General features: G+C 46.2%; 1 protein-coding gene across 5 annotated transcripts; it reads right to left on the bottom strand.

The window, feature by feature from the left end:
- Positions 1 to 3877: 3877 nt before the first annotated feature.
- On the bottom strand, positions 3878 to 21484 carry golgb1 (golgin B1). Of its 5 annotated transcripts, none has more exons than XM_054752642.1 (17): positions 21325 to 21451; positions 20367 to 20640; positions 20165 to 20278; positions 19754 to 20047; positions 19549 to 19662; positions 15512 to 16175; positions 15357 to 15427; positions 13658 to 13706; positions 8690 to 13565; positions 8211 to 8622; positions 7143 to 8153; positions 6829 to 7022; positions 6592 to 6751; positions 6404 to 6504; positions 6229 to 6321; positions 6092 to 6161; positions 3878 to 6013 (listed from the first exon to the last, which is right to left on the bottom strand). In XM_054752642.1, exons 2-17 carry the CDS (start codon positions 20628 to 20630, stop codon positions 5876 to 5878), a joined length of 8625 nt encoding a protein of 2874 aa, XP_054608617.1. In that variant the 5' UTR covers positions 20631 to 20640; positions 21325 to 21451; the 3' UTR covers positions 3878 to 5875. The 5 variants fall into 5 exon arrangements, with proteins under 5 accessions (XP_054608617.1, XP_054608621.1, XP_054608618.1 ...); XM_054752646.1 differs by having other exon boundaries at positions 3879 to 6013; positions 6250 to 6321; positions 19763 to 20047; positions 21336 to 21484; XM_054752643.1 differs by having other exon boundaries at positions 3879 to 6013; positions 19763 to 20047; positions 21336 to 21484.
- Positions 21485 to 22298: the final 814 nt, after the last annotated feature.

Raw genomic sequence — 22298 nt, forward strand, 5'->3', positions numbered from 1 at the left:
AGTGTTTATTTCAGGAGCGTCTCAATAAAAGAAAAATCGTCGTCCCTCGCCGGTGACGTGCCACCACTGATCTGTATTATATATCTGGATAGCTCATTGGCGATGACTTGTGAAGCCACACGGCCGCCATATTGCTACTCGCAAGAAACACTTCTCGGACAAGCTTTTGCATTCGTGGTGAACTTCTTTTATTAATTCAAATTGGACATAAATTTTACCTTAAAATGCCTGCATGTGCAGCTATTAACTGCACAAATCGCCAGTTCAAAGGCTGTGGACGAACATTTCACCTGTAAGTATGATTGAAATGTAGATTTATGATTGATCATTTAAGGGTTTTGTATTGTCCATCTCTCAGATATTTTCGATCGTGTAAAATTCCTCTGATTAAATGTATGTCCAGAATTGATAAGTTTATATAGCTCTATAATAGCTAAGAGGAAATGTACGTACTTTTTTGTTATATCATGATATATGTATTTCTTTAAGGGACGAAGGTTGCGTTACTTGAAGGAATGGGAGAATCTCAGTGCTTCCATGATGCTTACCAGGCATTGTATACAGTGCAGTTAGCAAGCTAGTTTGCATACAATTGACCCGGCATGACCCTTCATTTGGATAAACAACAATATTTTTTTATTTGCTGCTGAATGACTGACGTAAAAGGATTCATTCATATGATATGTTCTGGAAAATAATATTACTGAACATGCATACCGGTATGTTTGAGATTGCAAACAACGTATTGTCTTACCCAAAGCATATGGTTTTGTTTCAGTGTTGTTTTTTTTTGTGCGTGTGGGTGGTTGTATGTGTTTATGGTTATTACACATTATGGTTATCACATATTATTCCTGTGGTTTTTGTTCAAATATATTTCTATATCAGAAAATAGGTTATTTGTATTTCATAACACAAACAAAACAAAAAAAAATCAACAAAATGTGAAATGATTTTAAAACTTGTCTCTTTTATGATTCATATTTTGTACAGACGAGAGCAGAGTGAATCGTATGAAAGTAAGAATAAAAAGTAAAGGATGATGACCATGGATTTTAGTGGAAAAAAGGGATGGGATATGCAGTTCAAATGAAAATCTCTTTCTAGAGGAGTAAAACTATCATTGCTATAGGGGAGTGCTGAGCCAGGGTGCACAGTAGAATTTTGTCCCAAAGGCAATGAGAATTGGAAGGGGAAAAGTACATTTAATATAGCAAAAGATAGAGAATAACGTATCAAATGGTTTTTAAGGGACCAAGGTTGCGTTACTTGAAGGAATGGGAGAATCTCCCCGCTTTTTAATGTAAAATATAGATGTTCTGTTAGCCTCTTCATCTGCTTTGTACACTATGTACGCTGTGCCAATGTAGTCGAGTTGTGAGTGGTAAGATGGCGTCTCTGTGGCTTCAGCGGCTTACACGGCGGCGTGCGACATATGAGCTCTGCAGATATGTAATACAGATCAGTGCGTGCCACACCACTGATTTCGTTCCGACGATACTGGGAAAAATCCAGGCTGGTATCAGGAATACCGACCCGATGATTTGTGCAAATTCACCAATTGTGTCAGCTAAAATGAATAAAAGTTGTATAGTTCATATGAAAGCATAAAGAATACAAGACATTTAATGAATCTATTGAAAACCCAGAAGTATATTTAGGTAGCTGGGTGATTTACAATATAGCCAAGCTAATATACCCCAACAGACAAAACAGAGGACAGAATCATTTAAAATATGTGAAAATTGTATTTTAAACGATAAAAACACTAAGTAAAATAATAAAAGCATAAAAAGAAATTATTAAGAACTACTAGAAGATTGAAAGCTTCATTCACAATTCACACACGGCTCCGTTCACGATCGGTCATCGTTGCAACAGACATGTTTCAAACATGATCTCGTATGACTGATGTATGAGGCGTATTGACATTTTGAGTATGGAATTTAGGCCCATGAGCAGTATCCATATTTCAGTATCGGTATTGAAGGCTGTTCCAAGGCTGTTCCAAGACCCCACTTTGGAAAGGCCGACCACATCTCTATATTCCTTTATCCAACATACAGACAACTTCTTAAAAAAGCTCCCCCTGTAAGTACAGCAGTTAAAGTGTGGAATGAAGAAACTGATCAAGTACTTCAGGACTGCTTTGGCTGCACAAACTGGGATGTGTTTAAAACTGCAGCGGGGAGGGAAGATTGTACTGTTGATTTGGATGAATATGCTTCTGCTGTTACTGGCTACATTAGCACATGCATAGAGACTGTTACCACCACCAAGTATTACAGAAAATACCCTAACCAAAAACAGTGGATGAACTGTGATGTAAGGGCTAAGCTACGTGCTCGTTCGACTGCATTTGTCATGGGCACCGCTGATGACTACAAAAAGGCCAGATATGACCTGAGGAGGTCCATACGAGAGGCCAAAAGACAGTACAGACAGAAGCTGGAGGGCTACTATTCCACCTCAGACCCTCGGCGCATGTGGGCGGGGCTCCAGCACATCACAGACTATCGACAGCGGAGTAGCGTAGCCACGTCCAGCCAAACCACACTTCCAGATGAGCTGAACGAGTTCTATGCCCGCTTTGACACCCAAACTACTGATGAGCAGAGAGGGTGGCTGGACTTGGGGAGCACACAGGACTCACCTCTCATGGTGACATCAGCTGATGTGCGCAGGGTTCTGAACAAAACAAACCCACGAAAAGCAGCAGGCCCAGACAACATCTCAGGCCGTGCACTTCGGGTTTGCTCATCAGAGCTAGCTGATGTGCTTGCTGACATATTTAACCTGTCGCTTGCACAAGCATCTGTACCGACCTGCTTTAAGTCCACCACCATAGTGCCCGTACCCAAGAAGAGCAACGTGACCTGCTTGAATGACTATCGCCCTATAGCACTCACTCCTATTGTTATGAAGTGCTTTGAAAGAATAGTCATGACCCACATCAAAAAGAGCATCCCGGCGGCAACTGTGGACCCTCTACAGTTTGCATATCGCCACAACCGGTCCACGGATGATGCAGTCAACACTGCCATCCACACAGCCCTTTCTCACCTACAGGGCCAGGACACATACGTCAGAATGCTATTTATAGACTATAGCTCTGCTTTTAATACAGTCAGCCCCCACAAACTCACAAATAAGCTCCTCACACTTGGCCTGTCTCCCTCCCTCTGTAACTGGGTGTTTAACTTTCTAACAGGCAGACCCAGTCAGTCAGAGTCCACAATCGCACATCCAGCTCAAGAATTGTGAGCACTGGGACCCCACAGGGATGTGTGCTGAGTCCACTCCTCTACACGCTCTTCACCTACGATTGCGTGGCCTCCCAGAACAACACCAGCATCATTAAATTTGCGGATGACACTACAGTCATCGGACTGATCACTGGTGGTGTTGAAACATCATACAGAAGAGAGGTGGCGGACCTCATAGCTTGGTGTCGTGCTAACAATCTCCTTCTCAATACAGATAAGACTAAAGAGATGATCATCGACCCAAGAACAAGGGAAAAGGAGCCGCATAGACCCCTGTTTATTGGTGAGACTGAGGTGGAGAGGGTGAAAACCTTCAAGTTCCTTGGCACACACATCAGCGAGGACTTCACCTGGTCTCACAACACCCAACAAATTATGAAGAAGTCCCGAAGTCCCAAAGGAGACTTTCTGAGAAGACTGAGGAAATTTGGCATGTCCACCACAATCCTGAGTTGCTTCTACAGATGCACTATGGAAAGTGTCCTTACCGCCTCCATCACTGTTTGGTACGGTAACTGTACAACACGTGATAGGAAGGCACTCCAGCGGGTGATCAAGACCTCACAGAACATTGTTGGGGCAGCTCTCCCCTCACTGCAAGACATTTATAAAACTAGAGTCCTATGCAGAACACACAACCTCATCAAGGACAGCACACATCCACAACACTCATTATTCACACTCCTACCGTCAGGCAGACGCTACAGGAGTTTGAAGTCCAGGACCACAAGGCTGGCAAACAGCTTTTACCCACAGGCCATCAGGCTTCTCAACGAAGCACTCACACACGCCACACGCAACACAAGCACACACTCATAGCACTTTATTTATTTATTTGTATTATTTATTTGTATTAATGTCCATCCATCCATCCATTTTCTATACCGCTTCATCCTCATTAGGGTCGCGGGTGTATTAATGTCTCTTCTGTTTTTGTTGCTTAATTTATTGGTATATATGTTTATGTGTTTATGTTTCTTCTGTTCTTATTCTTTCTTGTGTTTTCTTTCTTTTCTTGGGAGAATGAACAGAATAAGATTTTCATTGCATGGTATAACTGCTGTTTTACCATGCACATGACAATAAAACTCTCTTGAATCTTGAATCTTGAATACCTCGCTACATCACAATTCGAATGCTGTACGAGTCCTCTCTATATCTCGTTGTCTTTTACATAAATGATCGGTGTTTCATGAAAAATATATTGAAAAACAAGTCACTGGGCATCATTGATGTTATGAGACATGACGTTAATTACCTTTCACACTGGAGAGCCCAGCCGAAGGCTGAGATCGAGTGAAAAAAGGTTTACCTCTCATTTCGTGTGCAAACACTATGTTTTTGGCTTCCTTGCCCTTCTTCCTTTTGAAACAATTAATTTTAGAACAAGTAAATTGGAGAGGCTAACTAGTTAGTTCGCTAGCTTGCTTTGCTAGTGGAATGTTTTTGGCTTCCTTGTACTTCTTCGCGACCAGTGTAGGGTGTACCCTGCCTGTCGCCCGAAGTCAGCTGGGATAGGCTCCAGCATACCCCCGCGACCCAAATGAGAAGCGGCATGGAAAATGGATGGAAACACTTGGCTCAAGTTTAGAACAAGTAAATTGGACAGGCTAACTAGTTAGCTCCCTAGCTTGCTATGCTCACGCAATATTTTTGGCTTCCTTGTACTTCTTCCTTTTGAAACACTTAACTTTAGAACAAGTAAATTGGAGAAGCTAACTGGTTAGCTCGCTAGCCCTCTGTTATGCCCCTGCAGTGATCCTGTAGCCTGCGGCAATGTGAGGTAAACATAGAATAGGAGCTACAAGTGACTATTGGGACAACGAAAATATTCCACTTATCGCGTTGGGCCTGGAGCCAATTAACCTCTATAAATGAGGGACTACTGTATATTATTTTCTATCTTTCACTTGAGGTGAAACAAACAAAAAATAGTCAAAGCACACTTTAGTTCACACTAAAAATATTTAATTCAAAACTCTTGAAGGTGACATTGATTTAAATGTGCTATTTTACCCCGCCGAGATATTTTTGTAGTGAAGTAACATTTAGGAGCAATTATTGACTAGAAACCACTTGCACTTTCATTTCATGTTTTTTCATTGCAGCCCTTTAGAATGGTTATATACAGTTAAAAGTGTGGTTTATGGTGCATTTAAAGCAGAAAAAGATTAGCAATAAATTAGACTAAATTTACAGTACCGTAGTTCATAATGGGATGGATATTACGTGGAATAGGTGGTAAGGAAGAAGTTTATATGCATAAATATCATCCTAATGTGATTTACATGAGGGGAATGTTGAAGGAATGAATTGCACCATACTGAGTTTTTGTGCATGTGATCACAACAGGAAGTAAACCTCTCACCATTCCATACATAAATATGTGGATATTCTTTTACGGACAAACCTTGTCCCTTTATGTCAAAGGTTAAAACCTTGAAAACAAACAGCAGCCCCCCCCTACACATCAACACTCACTTGCCAGTTTATTAGGTACACCCAAGCCGCAGCAAGTTGGCCCTATTCCTAACAAACTGGCAAGTGTGTTATGCAAGCGCAAGTCCCGTAAAGTGCAATGTTTCGCAAGGTCCCGTCCTCCATCTCCCTCACAGGAAGCCACCCATGCACAGCAGCAGCAGCACGTGCACGCTCAGCAAGTAGACGCTCAGCATCAGCGGTGTGCGGCGACGCCAGCACACGCCCGCTCGCAGTGCCCGGAGCACGCCGGTGCCACCTCTACGCGTCTGTGGGGGTGGAAAAGAGGGGTTAAAAGCGGAGGAGAGTCACAAGTGGAGAAATGGCGGCAGTGGCGGCGTACTCACCCGGGTGACGCTTCCTTCTGGCGGCTCGATGAAAACGGCCGTCTCGGAGTGATCCCCTCGTTCCGCTTGGCTGTGAGCAAATGAATACAAAACGTGAGCAGACGCGACTCTACAGCCTCCATTTTGATGCATGACACCTCCTCCTCTCCTCCTTGTACCGCCTAAGTCGATCCTGTGCCTCCATGAGCTGCTCCTCTGCAGCCAGCCTCTGCTGCGTCTCCTCGTCCAGCCTGATGGCGCACATTTAAAATGAACAAGTCAACACCAGCTTGTTTGAATCATGCAAGGTTCTTCTATCGACCTGTATGGTACCTCTGCTGCAGTTCTAAGATGTCGGACCTGGAGGCGTGCACCTCCTGGCGGTCACTCTTCTCCTGAGGAGCTCCAGGAGCGCTGTCTACTTCCTGTGATGCCTTTTTAAGGAACAAATCAAAGGTTGGAGTTAGGATTAAATATGTAGAATACAGTTTTTATGTATTGGATGTCATAGTTTGTTGTGCCTCTCTCTGGTAGTGTTCTTGCTGGAGTTTGGGCGTGTGTGCGCGGGCCTCCTCCAACATGGCGGCGAGCTGCCGCAGCTGCTGGTCACGTTCTGAGAGCGCGCTGAGCGTCTGCTGCTTAAGTTGCTCTGCCTGAGCCATCCAGTCCACACGCTCCAGTCTGGAGTAACGAAGCACACATGTATCACCACCACATGGCAGACATGGATTTGTGTGGCCGTGTGTTGAAGGTCTCACCTGAGCATCTCTATTTCCTGCTTGTCCACCTCCACCATGTTCTCCAGCTGCCTGATGGCACCCACCATGGCTTGGTTCTTGTTCTTCTCCTCAAACAGCTCCTGGCTGACTTTGATCAGCTCTCCTGCTCCCAGACGAGCCAGCTCGGACTTGTGCGTCTTCAGCTCTGATGTCTGTGCTTGAAGCTGCTCCAGCTACCGGAGAACAGAAGATCATTATTCCTCTCAAGATACATCACAAATGCAGCCATAGGCGTACCTAATATTGTCCAGTGGAAAGACCTCTGTTATAATGCTAGTTGTGGAAAGACTCACCAGTCTCTCGCGGTCATTCTGCAGAGCTTGCAGTGCGTTCTTCAGGCTCCACACTTCTCCAGCGGCGCTTCCAGGGCTTCCAGCTTTTCTCACCTCCTCCAACTTGATCCTGAGCTCTTGGGCTTTGTTTTCCGCCTGGTCCCTGCTGTCCTGAAGCGATGCCATGGCCTTACCAAACGACTGGTTCTCTGCCCTTAGCTGGTCCGCGGCCTCCTTTTCCTGTAGGAGCTTCTGCTCGACGGCCAGCAGGTCACGGGCCAGCTCTGCCACCCTCTCCTGAGCGCTCTCGGACTCGGTGCGCATCACACCTCCCTCCCAGCGCAGATCGGAGAGTTCTTTGGTCTTTATCTCTCGCTCCTGCCGCTCCTCTAGAAGCTTCTCCTCCAGAGCTTGTGCTTGCACTCTGGTGGCCTCCAACTGCTCCCTTAGCTTCTCAACTTCAGCTCCTGGAGCATCGACCGCTTGTAACGGGGTCTCCTGCTCCGTTTTGACAGCCTCTACCTCAGCAGTGGTCCTCAACGTGCTCTCCAAGCCGTCACGCTCCTTTTCTAGGGATGCAATGCGCTCTCGCTGTGCTGCTAGGAGCTGCTTGTGCTGAGAGTCCTTTAAGCTGAGAACTTGCTGGAGTTCATCTCGATAGCCATGGAGCTGAGCAGAAAGTTTGCCCTTTTCTGCGTAAAGGTCATCTCTCTGGACCAGCAGAGAGCGCAGCTCCTCCTTGAGGCTGTTGCTCTCCCTTGCCGCCTCCTGGATCACATCATCCTTGTCCATCATGACCTGCAGGTGTTTCTCCTCCAGCTGCTTGTACATGCTGAGGACTCGGTCTCGGTCATCCTGCAAGGAGCCCATGGCCTTTGTGAAGGAGCCCAGTTTGGCACTACAGGTGTTGCTCTCCTCCTTGGCCCTTCGCAATTCTTCCTCCGCATCTCGCAGTTCTCCTCGTCTCTGCTCCAGCTCCTCCTCGGCCTCCCGTGCCCTGCCGTCTGCCTCCTTACGTGCCTCCTCTGCAGCCTACCAAGTCAAAGCATTAGAAGGTGGACTCAGAGGGAGCAGATCTTCTGTTCTTACCTGTACAACAGCTTGCTCCTTCTCATCCAGCATCTCCACTTCCCTCTTCTCCTTCTCATGTAACTCAGCTTGCAGACTCTCCGTCAAGGCCTTGGAGGCATGGAGGTCAGCCTCCAGTTGCTCCAAGGTGAAACACAGACGTCTCTCATCCGTCTCCCGCTCCCTCAGCTCCGCCCTGGCTCGGCCGACTTCCTCCTGCAGCTGAGCCACGGCCTCCTCCAGAGCACGGGCCCTCAAGTTGTGGCTGTCCACCTCGTTCTTCAGCAGCCGGGCTTCGCTCTGCACAGCCTGCAACTCAGCCGTCGTTTGGAGTAGCCCGGCTCGCTGCCTTTCCGCTTCTGCTCGGCTCTCGTTTAAGTTCTTTTCTGCTTCTTCCAGTTTCAGCTGCAACTCCTTGTCTGCTTCCTGTAATCTGCAAGATGAAAGAATGTCAAGCCTCCATGGAAAAGTTGTACTTGACATCATGGTGCAAAGATTACCTGTCAACCGAGAGCTGGAGTTCCTGTTTTAGAGAAGATTCTTTCTGGAGGTTCTCCAGCAGCTCCTTGGCCCTGCTTTCAGCCTCCCGAACCTCAGCCTCCTTGCCATGCAGCGCATCATTAAAGCGAGTCTCCCACTGCCGGGCCTCATCCAGAACCCTGTCCCGGTCGTCCTGCAGTGACGACATGCAGCGCGAGAAGGCGGCCAGCCTTGCGAGGGACTCGTCCCGATGGGCCTGCATCTCCTGTGCTCGCCTCTCAGCCGCCTCTGCTGTCTCCCTGGCCTCCAACGTGGCTTCTTCTTCCTTCTCTCTGTCGTTGTACGCCTCTTCCAGTCTGAGCTCCATCTCCTTCAGCTCTGCACCAAGCCTGAATCTCACAGAGTCCAGGGTCTGCTCTGCCTCGGCTTTCAACAGAGCTTCTTTCTGTTGGACACTCTGTTCCAAAGTTGTTTTCTCAGCCATGACCTGGTTTAACTGTTTCTTGGCCTCACCTAAGTCTGATTTACAGCTCACCAACTCTGCCTCGAAACGTCTGAGGTCATCCTTGGTTTTGGAAGTCTCATCTTGGGACCGCTGTAGGTTTTTGTTGAGCTCACTATGGCCCAGCTGCAGTGCCTTGGCCTCCTTTCCCAACTCGCTGATCCTTTCTTGGTACTGGATGGAGTCCCTCTGGAGCTGGCGGACCTCCATCTGCTTCTCCCTCAAGAGTTCCTCCAGCTGACGTGCTCTGCTCTGGCTGCCTTCTTTGACCCTTTGTGCAGACCTAAGCTGTTGTTCCAGCTCTCTCTGCTTCCCTGTTCCTGCTTCAGCCTCAGCTCTCTGCCTCTGGGCTTGCCTCATGTCCTCCTCCAGTTGGGCCGCTCGGTCCGTCTGGGCTCGGGCCTCGGCTTCAAGGTCGCCCCGCTCCCTCTCCAAGCGATCCACCTCCTGCTTAAGTTGAGCAAGTAGCTCCCGGTTGTCGGCCGCCTCCTGCTGGTAGCCTGCAATGCTACCGTTAAGTTGGGCCAACTGGTTCATCAGTCGCTCCTCCAGGTTGTCCTTCTCACTTTCAAGGCTTCTGAGGAGCTCCTTGTACTGTGCATCTCGTTTGGAGCCCTCCTCCATCAGACAGTTTTCTCTCTCTTGGCTCTCTTGCAGACAGTTTTCCAGGGAGGCTATAAGGCCCGCCTTATCATTGGTCTCCTGGAGATCTCGCTCAAGAGAGGCCAGTCCAGCCTTGAGTTCAGCTTCTTGTTTCTGCCAGAGTTCCCTCTCTGAATGAAGAGCTGCCTCCAGCTCTCTAATTTTGGTCTCTAATAGAACTTTTTGTTCCTCTGGAGGTTCAGCATTTGGTGACGACTTTGAACGTATTCGGTCATCTGGATTCTCTCCGAGGGGACACGTTTCTTTGGCCTCAGTGATTTTGGTCTCTGGGTGCTGAACCTCCTCTCCAACTTTGGCAGAGGGACGAGGATCAGCATCTTTTCTTTCCATTTGGTCAAGTTGTTCCTTCAGCTGTTCAATCTCTTGTGCTAAGCAGTCTCTTTCCATCACCCGTGCGTCCAACTCTGCTTTCAAAGTCTGCATCTCAACCTGAAGTCTTTTAACGTCTTCACTTTGAGCGTCACCCTCTGATTTTGCGCCCGTGTTTTCCTGCCCCTCTCGAAGTCTTTCGGTCTCCTCCTCCAGCTCCAGGATCTTTTGCTGCTTCGCTTTGACAAACTTCCTCATTTTGTCTTTCACCGACTCCACCTCCTTCCGAGCCTCCTCTGCCTGCCTTTCCGCTTCCTGTTTGGCGGCCTCGATGGACCTCACCTTGGCCGCGAGCTCCTTTCTCTCTTGCCTGGCGGCCTCCAGGACTCGCCTCACACGCTCCGCCTCGTCGCTCACGTTCTCGTAGGAGCGGAGTAGGGTTTCGTACTCTTCCTTCATGCTGCGGACCTTCTCCTCCCATTCGCTGCACATCCTGGATGCCTCCTCTTTGGCCAACTCGCCCTCTCTTTTACACGCGTCCTTCTCGCTCGCTATGGCATCCATGGCCAGTTTGAGGCTCTCACAAGAAGAGCCCAAGCTTTGATTTTCTAGCAACATACGGTCCACCTCATCAATCAGCTTTGTGCGTTCGGCTCTGAGTTTCTCCAGCTCATCTTCCGCCACCTGCATCTTCTGCTGCAGTTCAGCAAGGAGAGTTTCACTTGAGGCTAGCTGTTCCTTCTGAGTTTTGTTCTCTTTGAGCACCTCCTTGCGAGAGATCAACGCCGCCTGAAGCTTCCGCTGAAGCTGCTGAGTCTTTGCCTCACTGTCCTTGTCCTCCTCAACCTCCACCTTCTTGCTTTTCTTCTGTTCAGCTTTAAGCTCCTCTCCTAAGGAGGCTATAAGTCCATCTTTGTGGTCCACTGTGTCCTGCATTGAATGTATGAGGGCGTTCTGCTCACAAAGTTGCTGGCTGAGCGCCGTGATCTCTGTGTTCTTGTCATTGAGGAATTTTTTAAAGTCCTCCACTTCCGCTTGAAGTGCTGCAATGGAGCTCGCAGACTGGGAAGATGCTGCAGCGGCAGCAGCTTCTGCCTTCAAGACCTCCGCACAGTACTCTGCTTGCTGGTACTTCTCTCTGAGATCAGTCATTTCTGCTGAGAGGACTTCAATCTGTCTTTCATTTTCACGTAGCGCTGTCAGCTCCTTGCTAACCTCCCGTAGTTCCGTCTCCTTCTGGGACAAAGTAGTCTGTGCTTCCTGAAGCTTATTCTCCAGCTCCGAGTTCTCCATTCGCACACTCAGGATCTCTTCTCCAAGAGCTTTCATGGTTTCCTCCGTTCGAGGGGACAAGACCTCAGGCTGCTCAGATGGTTGATTTTGCTGATCACCAGAAGATGGTTGCACTGAATCGGTCTCAGATCCTGCAAAATCCACCCAGTCCTCTTGGACCCAGTCATTAGCTGTGGCCTTCTCTAAGTGCGTAACCGCGTCCTCGCTCTCTTGAGGTGTCAGCTCCTCCTCCTGCGGATTCATTTTATCTTCCAATTCCCTCAGTTTCATGAGGAGAACCTCATGCTCGCCACTCTGCACCTCAAAACGCTCCAAGAGCTCACCATATTCCTCCTTGTGCTGCTTCAGCTGATCCCGATGGTGTCTGTCTTTCTCTTTGGCTTTGCGGATGCTCTCCTTACGAGACTCTTGGGCCTCCAGGACTTTCTTCTGCAGTGTTTCGCACTCCACTTCCAGAGAGGCCACTTGGGATTGTAACGAGCTATTGTCAGATGGCGTGTTAGACTCACAAGTGGTTTCAGCTCGCTCGCCACGTGTTTCGGCAAGAAGCCGTCTCCGTTGGCTAATCGTGCACTCCAGGCTCTCAATTACTTCGTCTTTGGCGCTCAATGCTTGCTCCAGCTCCAACAGTTTAGCCTCCATGTCCTCCACTGAAGACTTCTCTACTTCTGGAATATTTGCAGCAGTTTCTGATGAATCCTCTTTTTCAGTTGTGTTCTTCACCTCCATCTCCAGATCAGCGACCTTCTTCATGAGCTCTTTACGTTGCACGAGGGCGACCTGCAACTTCTTTCTTGTGTTCGCCAGCTGAGTTTCCAGCTCCTCTTTGGCCTGACGTACAATCGCTAGTTCCTCATCCACTGGAGCAGATATCTCCTCCCGCGACTTCTGAAGTCCTACAAGCTGCTCCTTCAGTTTAATGACTTCACAGTCGAATAAGACTCGCTCTTCTTCTGCTTGGTGAAGTTTTGCAGACATGCTGTAGTTAAGCTCAGTGATCTGCTGCTCTTTCTGGCTGAGGCGAAGCTGCAGGTCACAAATCTCAGAGTCCTTCTTTGATAAAGAGTCGTTGTCAAGCGCCGATATCTGTGACTGTTCCAACATGCTGCTCTCCATATCTTGAAGCTTCCTCTCCAGCTCCAAAGATAGGAGCTCTTTGTCCTCCAGCTGTGAGCTGAGCATGCGGGCCTGGCTCTCCTGCTCAGAAAGGTCTTGGTGAGCCACTTCCAAGTCTGCCTGGAGAGCCTGGATCTTCTGCTCCTTGGCGCTACCGTCACTGCTCAAAATGTTAATTTGTTCTTCTAGAAGGAAGATGTCAGCACTGTGCTTCTCTGCCACTGAGCTGCTTTGCTGGGAAACACTTAGCAGCTCTTCTCTGGCACACTTGAGCTCCTCTGCAAAGTCACTTGCCTGAGACTCGACCTGCTCCTTATCAGCAGTGAGCCTGTGCATTTCTTCCTCCAGATTCGTAATTTTCTCCTGGGACTCTGCAGCCCCCTCCCTGAGGGTTTGCAGTTCAGCTAAAAGTTCACTGTACCTCTTCTGGAACTCCTCAGTCACAGTGTGAGCAAAGACCTGGCCTGAAGGAGCATCTAATGTAGAGGCACCCTCCCGAGTCTCGTGAACCTCAACCGTCTCTTGGATTATAATGGAGGAGGGTGTGACTGAAGTTGTGGAGGTTTCCTGCTCCATACTTGTGGTCTCCCATGACTGCATGTGGCCAAAGTCCTGCATAATGGACGGCCACTCTTGGCGTCCATCCTGGTTGACAGCTTCTAGAAGGGTCCAGCTGCTGTTGCTGGTGACCATCTCATCAGAGGAAGTCCCTTTGGATTCCTCAGGGGAGTCGTGATGTTCAATAAGCTCCGGGCTGCTCTCATTGTCAGCAGAAATGGAGAGGACTGACATGTCCTCTGCGACCAAGGTGGTCTCCTCTTCTTGGGTGTCCTCCAGGGAGTCAGGAGGTGTTGCAGCGTTATTTTTGGTGTCGCCATCTTTGCTCTCATTGACATTTTCAGATGTTGTATCGACACTTGTGGAACGTTCTTGGGCCAGCCGGAGTAATTCTTGCAAGGCGATCAGTTCGTTGTCTTTTTCTAAAAGTTGCTGCTCCAGTTCCCAGATGGTCGCTGAAAGCAACAATGATCAACATAGTAACTAAATACGTATACCCTCAAGCATATAGCGTGCCTGATTGAAAAACAAAACTAACGCACTGTACCTTTTCCAGCTTCAGAAGCTTGTGTGTCCTGTGAAACCATTTCAGGAGGCTGGACAAAAGAAAGAAATAATTTTTAGAAGGTCTAGAGTCTAGGTTCCCAAAGTGGGGTGCGCCAATTGTCACAAGGGGTACGTGAATAAAAATGTTACAATTAGCAATAACACACAATTATGAGTGTGCCTGAACGCCTCACAGCGCAGAGTGCACAAATCAGAAAGAAGGAAGGAGCCAGAGCAATGATCTGTGTGAGTTGACAAGTACGTTTGATGATTATGTTGTGTGTTTAATCTTCAAGATTTCATTTATATTGGTGTTCCAATCCCCACGCTGTAAAACCTATCAATGTATGTGCGTGTCAGGTACACTGGTTGTGTGTATTTTTGTACTTTGCATACTACTTTATCATGTTTGTCAAACTTTCCCTTTCAATTTGGTATCAAATTAATATGCAGACTGCTATCATAGCAACTGCAAGTGGACAAAACTGAAGCTCAAGTTCAACCCATTCAAACGGAAGGTTGATAACCTCTGGCTGGAAAAAAAAATAAAAAAGATATGTAGGACCAATACTTGAACTCATTCAATACCAAAGACGTTTTTTTTGTCTTTCATTTATTTTTTCCGCGAAAGAGGCAAAAGACGTGATGACGCAAGTGCACAATAAAACAGGTCAAGTTTGATGCAGTTTTAAGCCATAAAAACGGCCACAAGGTAGCAGAAGTGCATTCGATAAGAGCTCCGCACGGATCTTTTCCATGTATTAACACGCTCCACAACAAGAAGGAAGTGCGAGGGCGTGGAGGAGTGCAGCAGAGGGTCACGCATTGTAGGGACATTTTAATGCATACACACACACAGTTTAGTTCCAAATGTGAAAATTGTAAATAGTTCATGGTGTATATTTGTAAATAAATTGTTATTTTGATGTAAAACAACCCTTTTTTGTGTTATGTTGGTATAGTACTTTATAGATATTTGAGTTGTCACAAAAGCAAAAATATTTGTGTCAAAATGAAAGTTATGCTTGAAATGTATCTTTACACAAAAAGCTGTTTTTCTTCCTTTTTTAGTCGGGAACTGATATTTTCCTGAAACTCACCTATGTTCTACTGCTCATTACTAAAGAACTGAAAAAGTAAGAAACAAACTTTTGTTTCTGATGAAAGATGAGAGTCTAATCTTTCTTTTGGTAGGTTCCATGTTTATATAGCCATACAACACAATATTCTGTGTGCCTTGAAAGATCAGTCAAAATGGTCTAAAATGGCCACTACTGAAGGGGTTGAATTTTGGAAAATGGCTGGGATTGAATGAGTTAAAATCAAATGTTGACCATGCCAAATACACATTTTTGGACCATAATTACGTAGTATGAATTCATAAACCAATGAATCATGTTCAATGTTTCAAGTTAATGACAATTAAAAAAGGTTTATGTTTTTTTAAGTGTGCAGGAGTAGAGTGTACATGACTTCAAGTGAAATGTCTGAAGGGGTACGCGACTGTGAAAAGTTTGGGAACCACTGGTCTGGAGATCTAAATGCAGCATAAACATCAGTGTAGAGAGGTGAAGGTCAGATTAGACAGTGGGTCAGTGTAGGAGGGATTAGAGGGCTCACTTCCTCCTATGACCCGCTTGCTGTCACGTCTTGTCTGACTTTGTAGTTAATACCTGCTTTGTCTTCTTAGGAGGACTCACCGGGTCATGTGGCCACTCCAGCTGCAGAATCTTGGCTTCCCCCTTCTCACTGGTGCTCCTGTCCAGTTGTTCTGGAAGCAAATTGGTTTCATCGTGTTTTTAAGGCAAAAGGACATTTGGGATGGAGACTTTTCTGAGAAGATTAAAGCTCTCACCCTGCAGGTCCTCCATGGTGTTTGTGAGCTCAGTACAGCGCTGCTCACTCTCACAGCGTTCATCCTTCAGCCTGGTGACTTGTGTCTCAATGGACAACACGGTGTCCACAATCGCAGAAAGGTCTGTAATATTCTCGAATGGTTGTACTTCCTGCAAGGCGAGAGGTTGCAAGTGCTTCCAAACTTCCGCCAAGATCTCACTCTTTTTCTGGGCCTCCTCCTGCTCTTCTAGAAGAGAAGCTAGCTCTCGCTCTAGTTTGCCTACTTGAGATTTTGTCTCTTCCAGGCTGCTCTGAGTGGCCTGGATGACTTGTGACTCAGCCTCTCTTGAAGACGTAAGCTCTCTTTCGAGGCGAGCTATTTCTAACTTGTCTCTCTCTGAGGTTTCCTGGCACGCTTGGATGGCCCCTTTCGTTAAAGCCATCTCTGTCTCCAACTTGACAACCTCAGCCTTCTCCTTCTCCAGGCTCATGTTAAATGCGTCTCTCACGGAGGTCAGCTCGCTCTCATGCCGTGCCTCAGCCTCAGCTCTCTCTCGCTTAGCCTCCTCGAGGGCCGCTTCGGCTTCGCTGGACCGTTGGGCCCATTCCTGCCTCTGCTCTTCCCTCAGTTTGACGGCCTCGGCCAGTTCCACCTCCATTTGTCGGAATTGAGCCGTCAGAATCTGAGTGGATGAGCAAATTGTATTCAAGCCACTTTCTGGACAGGATCAAATAACGCAGGGCTCCAAACTAGCTTTTTTTACTTGGAGCACAGTGGCCCCTAACTTAAAAGTTTAGGCACGCACACCGAAATCGACTTTCTAAGTTGACATTCACATTTTCTCTCATTTTCACGGTATTACTGATAAATACTGTTAAGGGAAAAGTGCCGATGATCCACAATCCTGTGAGACGAACAAATATGTGTCTCTTTTCTGTACGTTCTGAAGACATAAAAATAGCTAAAAAGAGGCAGCAAAGAATGCACGTAAAGGGAAACACTTCAGTCTATAAGGCCTTCTGAAAAAAACTCCAAAAAGCACCAACAACACTACATTTACATATTAAGTGACCTGCATATTAAGCTACAGCGACATTGTTGTTATTATTATTATTATTATTATTATTGACATTGTTATGTTCAGGGGCTGACTTACCATTAAGGCAAAGCCTTAGGCGAGTAGGGGGCCCCCAACCAGCACAGGCCAGGGCCACCACTGCCAGCAGCAGCCATATATATGAATGTTTAATTATGTTAGCATACTAAACAAACAACAGACCAAAAAAGAAAGTCATCTGAAAGCTAAATTCATATTATCTGCCCCCCTCTCGCCCACACTGTAATGGACTGTGCCATGATGACGGTGGTAATGCGCCTTTGTGAGAAGCTAAGTGTGAAGATACTTGAAATGAAGCAAATTTACCAGAGCGGGTTTGAGAAGAGGAAACGGAGAGAGGACACCAAAAAATATATTGCCTTGTTGTGGAAGGTCTCAGGGTCAGTAGAAAAAATGTCAACGAGCTGGCGCTAACTACCGCGGACTGTGAGCAGAGTTCCAATCCTTTACCGGATGCTGAGTTTAGTTATGACTGTTGGCACATATTGTTTAGTACTTGTAATTGCTTTTGTTACATTGTAATTGTTCATCTTGACCCTCAATACATACATACACACCGTCTCTTTCTCTTTCTATCTGAAACACACACACGCACACACCTGTTGTGATGATGTCTGGGTTGTTTTTGTTCAAAAATTAATATCTGGCATTTTGACACTGGCTTTATATCGGAGTGTTATTTTCTCATTGTGTTCACCGCGTATTAATTTACTGCAAGGTTGTATATTGATGGGGCCCTTTAAGGCTGCCTTTCCTGCTTTTTTGTGTTAAATGAACATATGAAGAGGGCCCCTGGCAGTGTTTGCCTTAGGCCCCAAAATTGCTAAGTCCGCCACTGATTACGCCGATCAAACTACGTTGCTGGCATATTGACACCTTGCCACACGTCAACTCACAGTGCCTCAGGCCACTACCAAAAGGTAACGCTACGTATCGGAGCTGCTGTTACTGCTGTTGTGTTTTTGAGTTTAGAAAAGTTAACGCGAGGTGTCGCGTTCCTTTCTATGTTGCTATGTGAAATCAATGTGCCCAGGAAAGAAGTTGCGCTAATGCTTAAAAGGACCAATATACTGTAAGTATTCCATGTTATCATGAATGTACATGTTACTACATGCTCACAGCAAGGATAGAAAACCAGAAAACCTTGTTGGAGCTTTTTGGAGGTGTTTTAATAGTGGTCTTCGTAAGCGGCATAGGTGTGTCCCATTATGTGCAGTAATGAGCTGTCTCTTTTTATATCTTTAAAAAGCACAGAAAAGAGAAAGACGTGTGTTCATGTCTCATGTATGGATTGTGTATGATGGGCAAAATTCCAAACAAAGTACACTTTTCCTTTAACTCCACTACCTGTCTTTTCACACACATCGGCCCGCCTTATTCTTCGTTGGTGTTTGTCTCCTTTCTTCCTCTTTAGGGGTTAATGTGAGTTGGCAAACGAGCTCATTTGCGCGCCACTGTCAACTACTGGGCTGAAATGTGGAGCAGAAGGTCGTCAGCAACCAAAAAAATATTCAATAATAATAATAAAGCAAAATGGGCAAATTAACTGGTAGGGTTGCCAACTTCTGCAAAAGCAAATAAGGGACACCTTGTTGGCAGGGCCAACTGATCTGCCTGTTTTGTTTTGTTTTGTTTTGCCTATAAATGTGTGAAACAAATTTGACACAATCCTGAATGTAATGTGATGCCTGTTTTTGAGTAATACTAATAAATGTGAAATTAATGAATATACACTGTTTTGTTACAAATAAAACAATTAACAGAATAAAATAATTTTAATATCTTTCTTATAGAAATGTGTCCTGCTTCAACGAGACAGTATAAAAGAGTATAAATTCAGTGTCCAGGTTTATGATAGTGCAGGTGTATCCAACTTGCAGCACTATTAAAGCTACTTTAAAAAGGTTAGCTATTCATGTTTTATGTGACTGCCAACATTTCAATTGTACTTTATTTACAAAGCACATCTCCACTCAAACAGTGTGCTCATTGTCTTTATGCTATTTTGTGCTCATTTGTCATTAAATACAGGTATCATGTCTTAGTTCAAGAGTTATAAAAATACTAAGATTTGAAGCAAATATTCAATGGTGAGCTTCTCAAAATCAGAGCAGAGAGAGAAATAGCAGAGAACAAGGTTGTTACGTGACACTTAAAAAAGTAATGAATGTGGTAGCCATCCTAGCTTCCCAGTGGGACAAAAACAAAATCAGAACGAACCGCATTGCTTGTTTGATTTAAAGACTAAATGTCACAGTGGTGAAAAAAAAGCCGCATTTGGAGTCCATGGACCAGAGGCTAGACGGATAACTGTAGCTAGCTGCTGCCAGAGATACTGAAGAAAGTGAGAGCCAATCCATCCATCCATCCATCCATCCTCTATGCCGCTTATCCTCACTAGGGTCGCGGTTATGCTGGAGTCTACTCCGGGTGAGAGGCAGGGTACACCCTGGACTGGTTGCCAGCCAATCGCAGGGCAGATATAGACAAACAACCATTCACACTCACGTTCATACCTATGACAACTTAGAACAATTAACACACACATGCATGTTTTTGGGATGTAGGAGGAAACCGGACACCACACAAAGATGTTCAACGGAGATTCAAACCCAGATCTTCCTGATCTCCTGACTGTGTGGCCAACATGCTAACCGCTAGGCCCGTGAGGGCCAATCAAAATGTGTCAACAAAGATGGTAAAAAAGTCAATGGAGTGCGATTGAAATGTGAGCGATCACACACGCTGGCATCGATAGGCTGTTGTCAATTGACTCCACATTTTAGAGATTACTCTTCATTCTCACAGCAATAAGGGACAAAGTGCATACTTTTAACTGGTCGCACATGCGGGAGTACTGTAGATGAAAAATTCACTCGTAATATTTTAATCGCAGTCTGGAGCCCTGTAATGAGATTGTGAGTTTCGGAATCTGCACCTGTTTTTGCTGATCTGCACTGCTGACTTCCTGCTGCAGCATTTCCAGCACTTGCGAGCGTGATTTCAAGGCCTCCTCGAGTTCCTCACAACGACGCTGTGCTACATGCAGCGCCTGTGAGGTGCACCAGAGAAGATGACTGACTACCAGTTAAAAGCAAAATACCGTCACAGAGTGTTTAATTGTGGAAAAAAACAAGTGTTACGTCTTGAACCTGCTGTATATCCCCGTCCTCAGACGATTGTGTCGTGGCCGCCAGCAGCTCTTCTTCATGTTTCTGAATCTGCTCCTGGAAACGCACATCTTTCTCACACACAACAGCCTGTAGGAGTTTCATCTGCTCAGCATGAGCGGCTTCCTTCTCCACCAGCAGTTTCTCAGCGGCTTCAAGTCGGCCTAGCAGCTTGTTGCTGTTGGCCACCTCCTCACTCAGCTTGCTCTGGAGATCCTGCACATCACTCTCTCCAGCCACATCTCTTGAGAAAGAGATGTCGGGGCTCTGGTGTACACAGAATTTGAAAAAAAAAACTCTTAGGAATTCCCAAAACTACTGATTTCATCAAATAGTGGAATGTCCGTCTACACTGGAGGACAGATACTTATGATTAACACTCACTATTGCTCCTTCTTGTCCCTTCAATTCAGCAATCTGTTTATTAAGCGCAACCATCTTGGCTTTGGCCTGCAGTTTGAGTTTATTAAAGCGAGCATCACCCGCCTCCCTTTCATTCTGTCAAACAAACAATAGCAAAACAATTAATCGCCACTACAATGTTTTGCATAACTCAAACAGTCGCAGTGTGGAACATTGTGCACACCTTAAGCAGAGCATCTTTGCTCGCCAGCTCAATGTCCTTCTGGCCCAGCTGAGTGTCCTTGTTCCGGATGAGCTCCTTCAGCTGCACCACCAGCTGCTCCAGCTGGGCCAGGCGCTCCGTGACCTCCTCAGGCACCTCTGACTCTGCAGGTGCTTGGCCCCCGTCGGCAGGAGGCTGAGGTGTGAGCTCGCCCTGCTGTGTGTTTCCATCTTGGCCCTCCTCTCCAGAGAGCTCCTGGAGGACTGTAGCCAGGCGGCTCAGCATTAGGATGGCACTGTAAGGGGAGGGGTAGGCCATTTGAGGTTTGGGACAAGTAAAGATGACAAAGACTTATATGCATAGTGCACACTTTAATCCACAAAAAAAAAAAAATCCAGCGCACCTATATTAAGTAAGTACAAACTGTACTAGCTAGTAGTTTATTTGCATAAAAGTATTTTAATGTATCAATACACTCCCTTCATCAGGTACACATATAGTGGCTCTTATTCGTGTTGTGGCCAGCATTCTAGGGTAATTTCTCTAACAGTACGTCTGCCCGATTTTCACTTTTCCTGCCAGCTAACATTGACTGCGATCCCTAACCAAAGAATTCCGGACTAGAACGACAACAGCCGAACCTTCCCGAGCCCAACCTCTAGTCCATTGCGGCTGCGTCACCGCACACATCAACAGAGGCGATTCTTGGTGTCTATTACAAAATTTGAGAGCAAACATCCACGCGCAGCTTGACACTAACGCCTTGAGAAAGCAGTGGACATGTTGGACTATTACAAGACGGAGGGGCGAGCAGGGAGCGGACTCTAAATCTTTTGTTTACTGTAGCTTCCGTGTGGAGGCTACTTAGCTAGCTAACACTCGCCGATATGGTCTGATCTTTTAAATCCTGCCTCGCCTGGTGAATGCCCTTCATCTCTCCGCGGAGCCAACGAAGCTGCGACTCTTTAAGAGAGCTTACCTTTGACTCACCTGTAAGAGTGCTTCTTGGTGGATGTTTGTGCTTTCTGTATTTGCTAATATTTCCTCGGATGGATTTCCAGGCAGCAGAGCCACATCACCAAACTCTCCCGGAAACAAAACTTCCTCCGCGCTGATTGGCCGAGAACGGTAAGGGACTGTGTGCAATGACCCACACTTTGCGTTCACTCCACGCAAGGGATCGTCAATTAAAACGCAAAGATGACTCACACACGCACACAAAAAATATAAATTGCCTCTTTTCCCCCATACAGGAGGAAGATAATTCAACAATGTCTAGGCAGGACCTGAGAGTCGACTTGATTGTTAGCAATTGCAGGCAATTGGGGAGGAGCCTGGCGCTGCTCGCTCATTACACCACCCTGTTTGTGGCCTTTGTGGGTCGCACGGTGCAGTGGATGGTGAACACGGTGAAGTGGATGACCCTGCTTTCACGCTGCACAGTGTCCACCTTTGACTCCATCCACAGACAGCTGCGCCGCTTCTTGAGGACGAGCGTGGACCAGCATCCACCGTGACGTCTCCTGACGTTCTTTGGAGGATGGAGTAAGACAACAAGGTTTTACTTTGTTCTCAAATGTAACCTTTGAATCCATTTATGTTACACTTCTTTGTGACACAGAAAAAACATCAGCAATTTTGCAAAAGTTACAAAAAAACTGTCGTAATTACTGAAGATCACAGCACTTCCTCGGAATCCAATCAGATTGGGCACTGCTGCAGGACTGCTACAATATGCTGTGATGTACCAACAAGCAAGCTTTTAAAAGCATTTGCATGCAATTTCTGAATTGCAATTTGAAGTTTTTTTTTGTTTTTACATATATTAATGTACAAATGACAACTTTAGCAATGAAGGAGCTGCATGACAACCAAGTTGTTTTTTTAAATAATACGTTTGCATTCATATCTTCTACTTTTAAACTGTAACATATACTCTGTATGTTTCTTTTT

Source organism: Dunckerocampus dactyliophorus, chromosome 15 (assembly GCF_027744805.1).
Source record: "Dunckerocampus dactyliophorus isolate RoL2022-P2 chromosome 15, RoL_Ddac_1.1, whole genome shotgun sequence".
NCBI classification, from domain to species: domain Eukaryota; kingdom Metazoa; phylum Chordata; class Actinopteri; order Syngnathiformes; family Syngnathidae; genus Dunckerocampus; species Dunckerocampus dactyliophorus.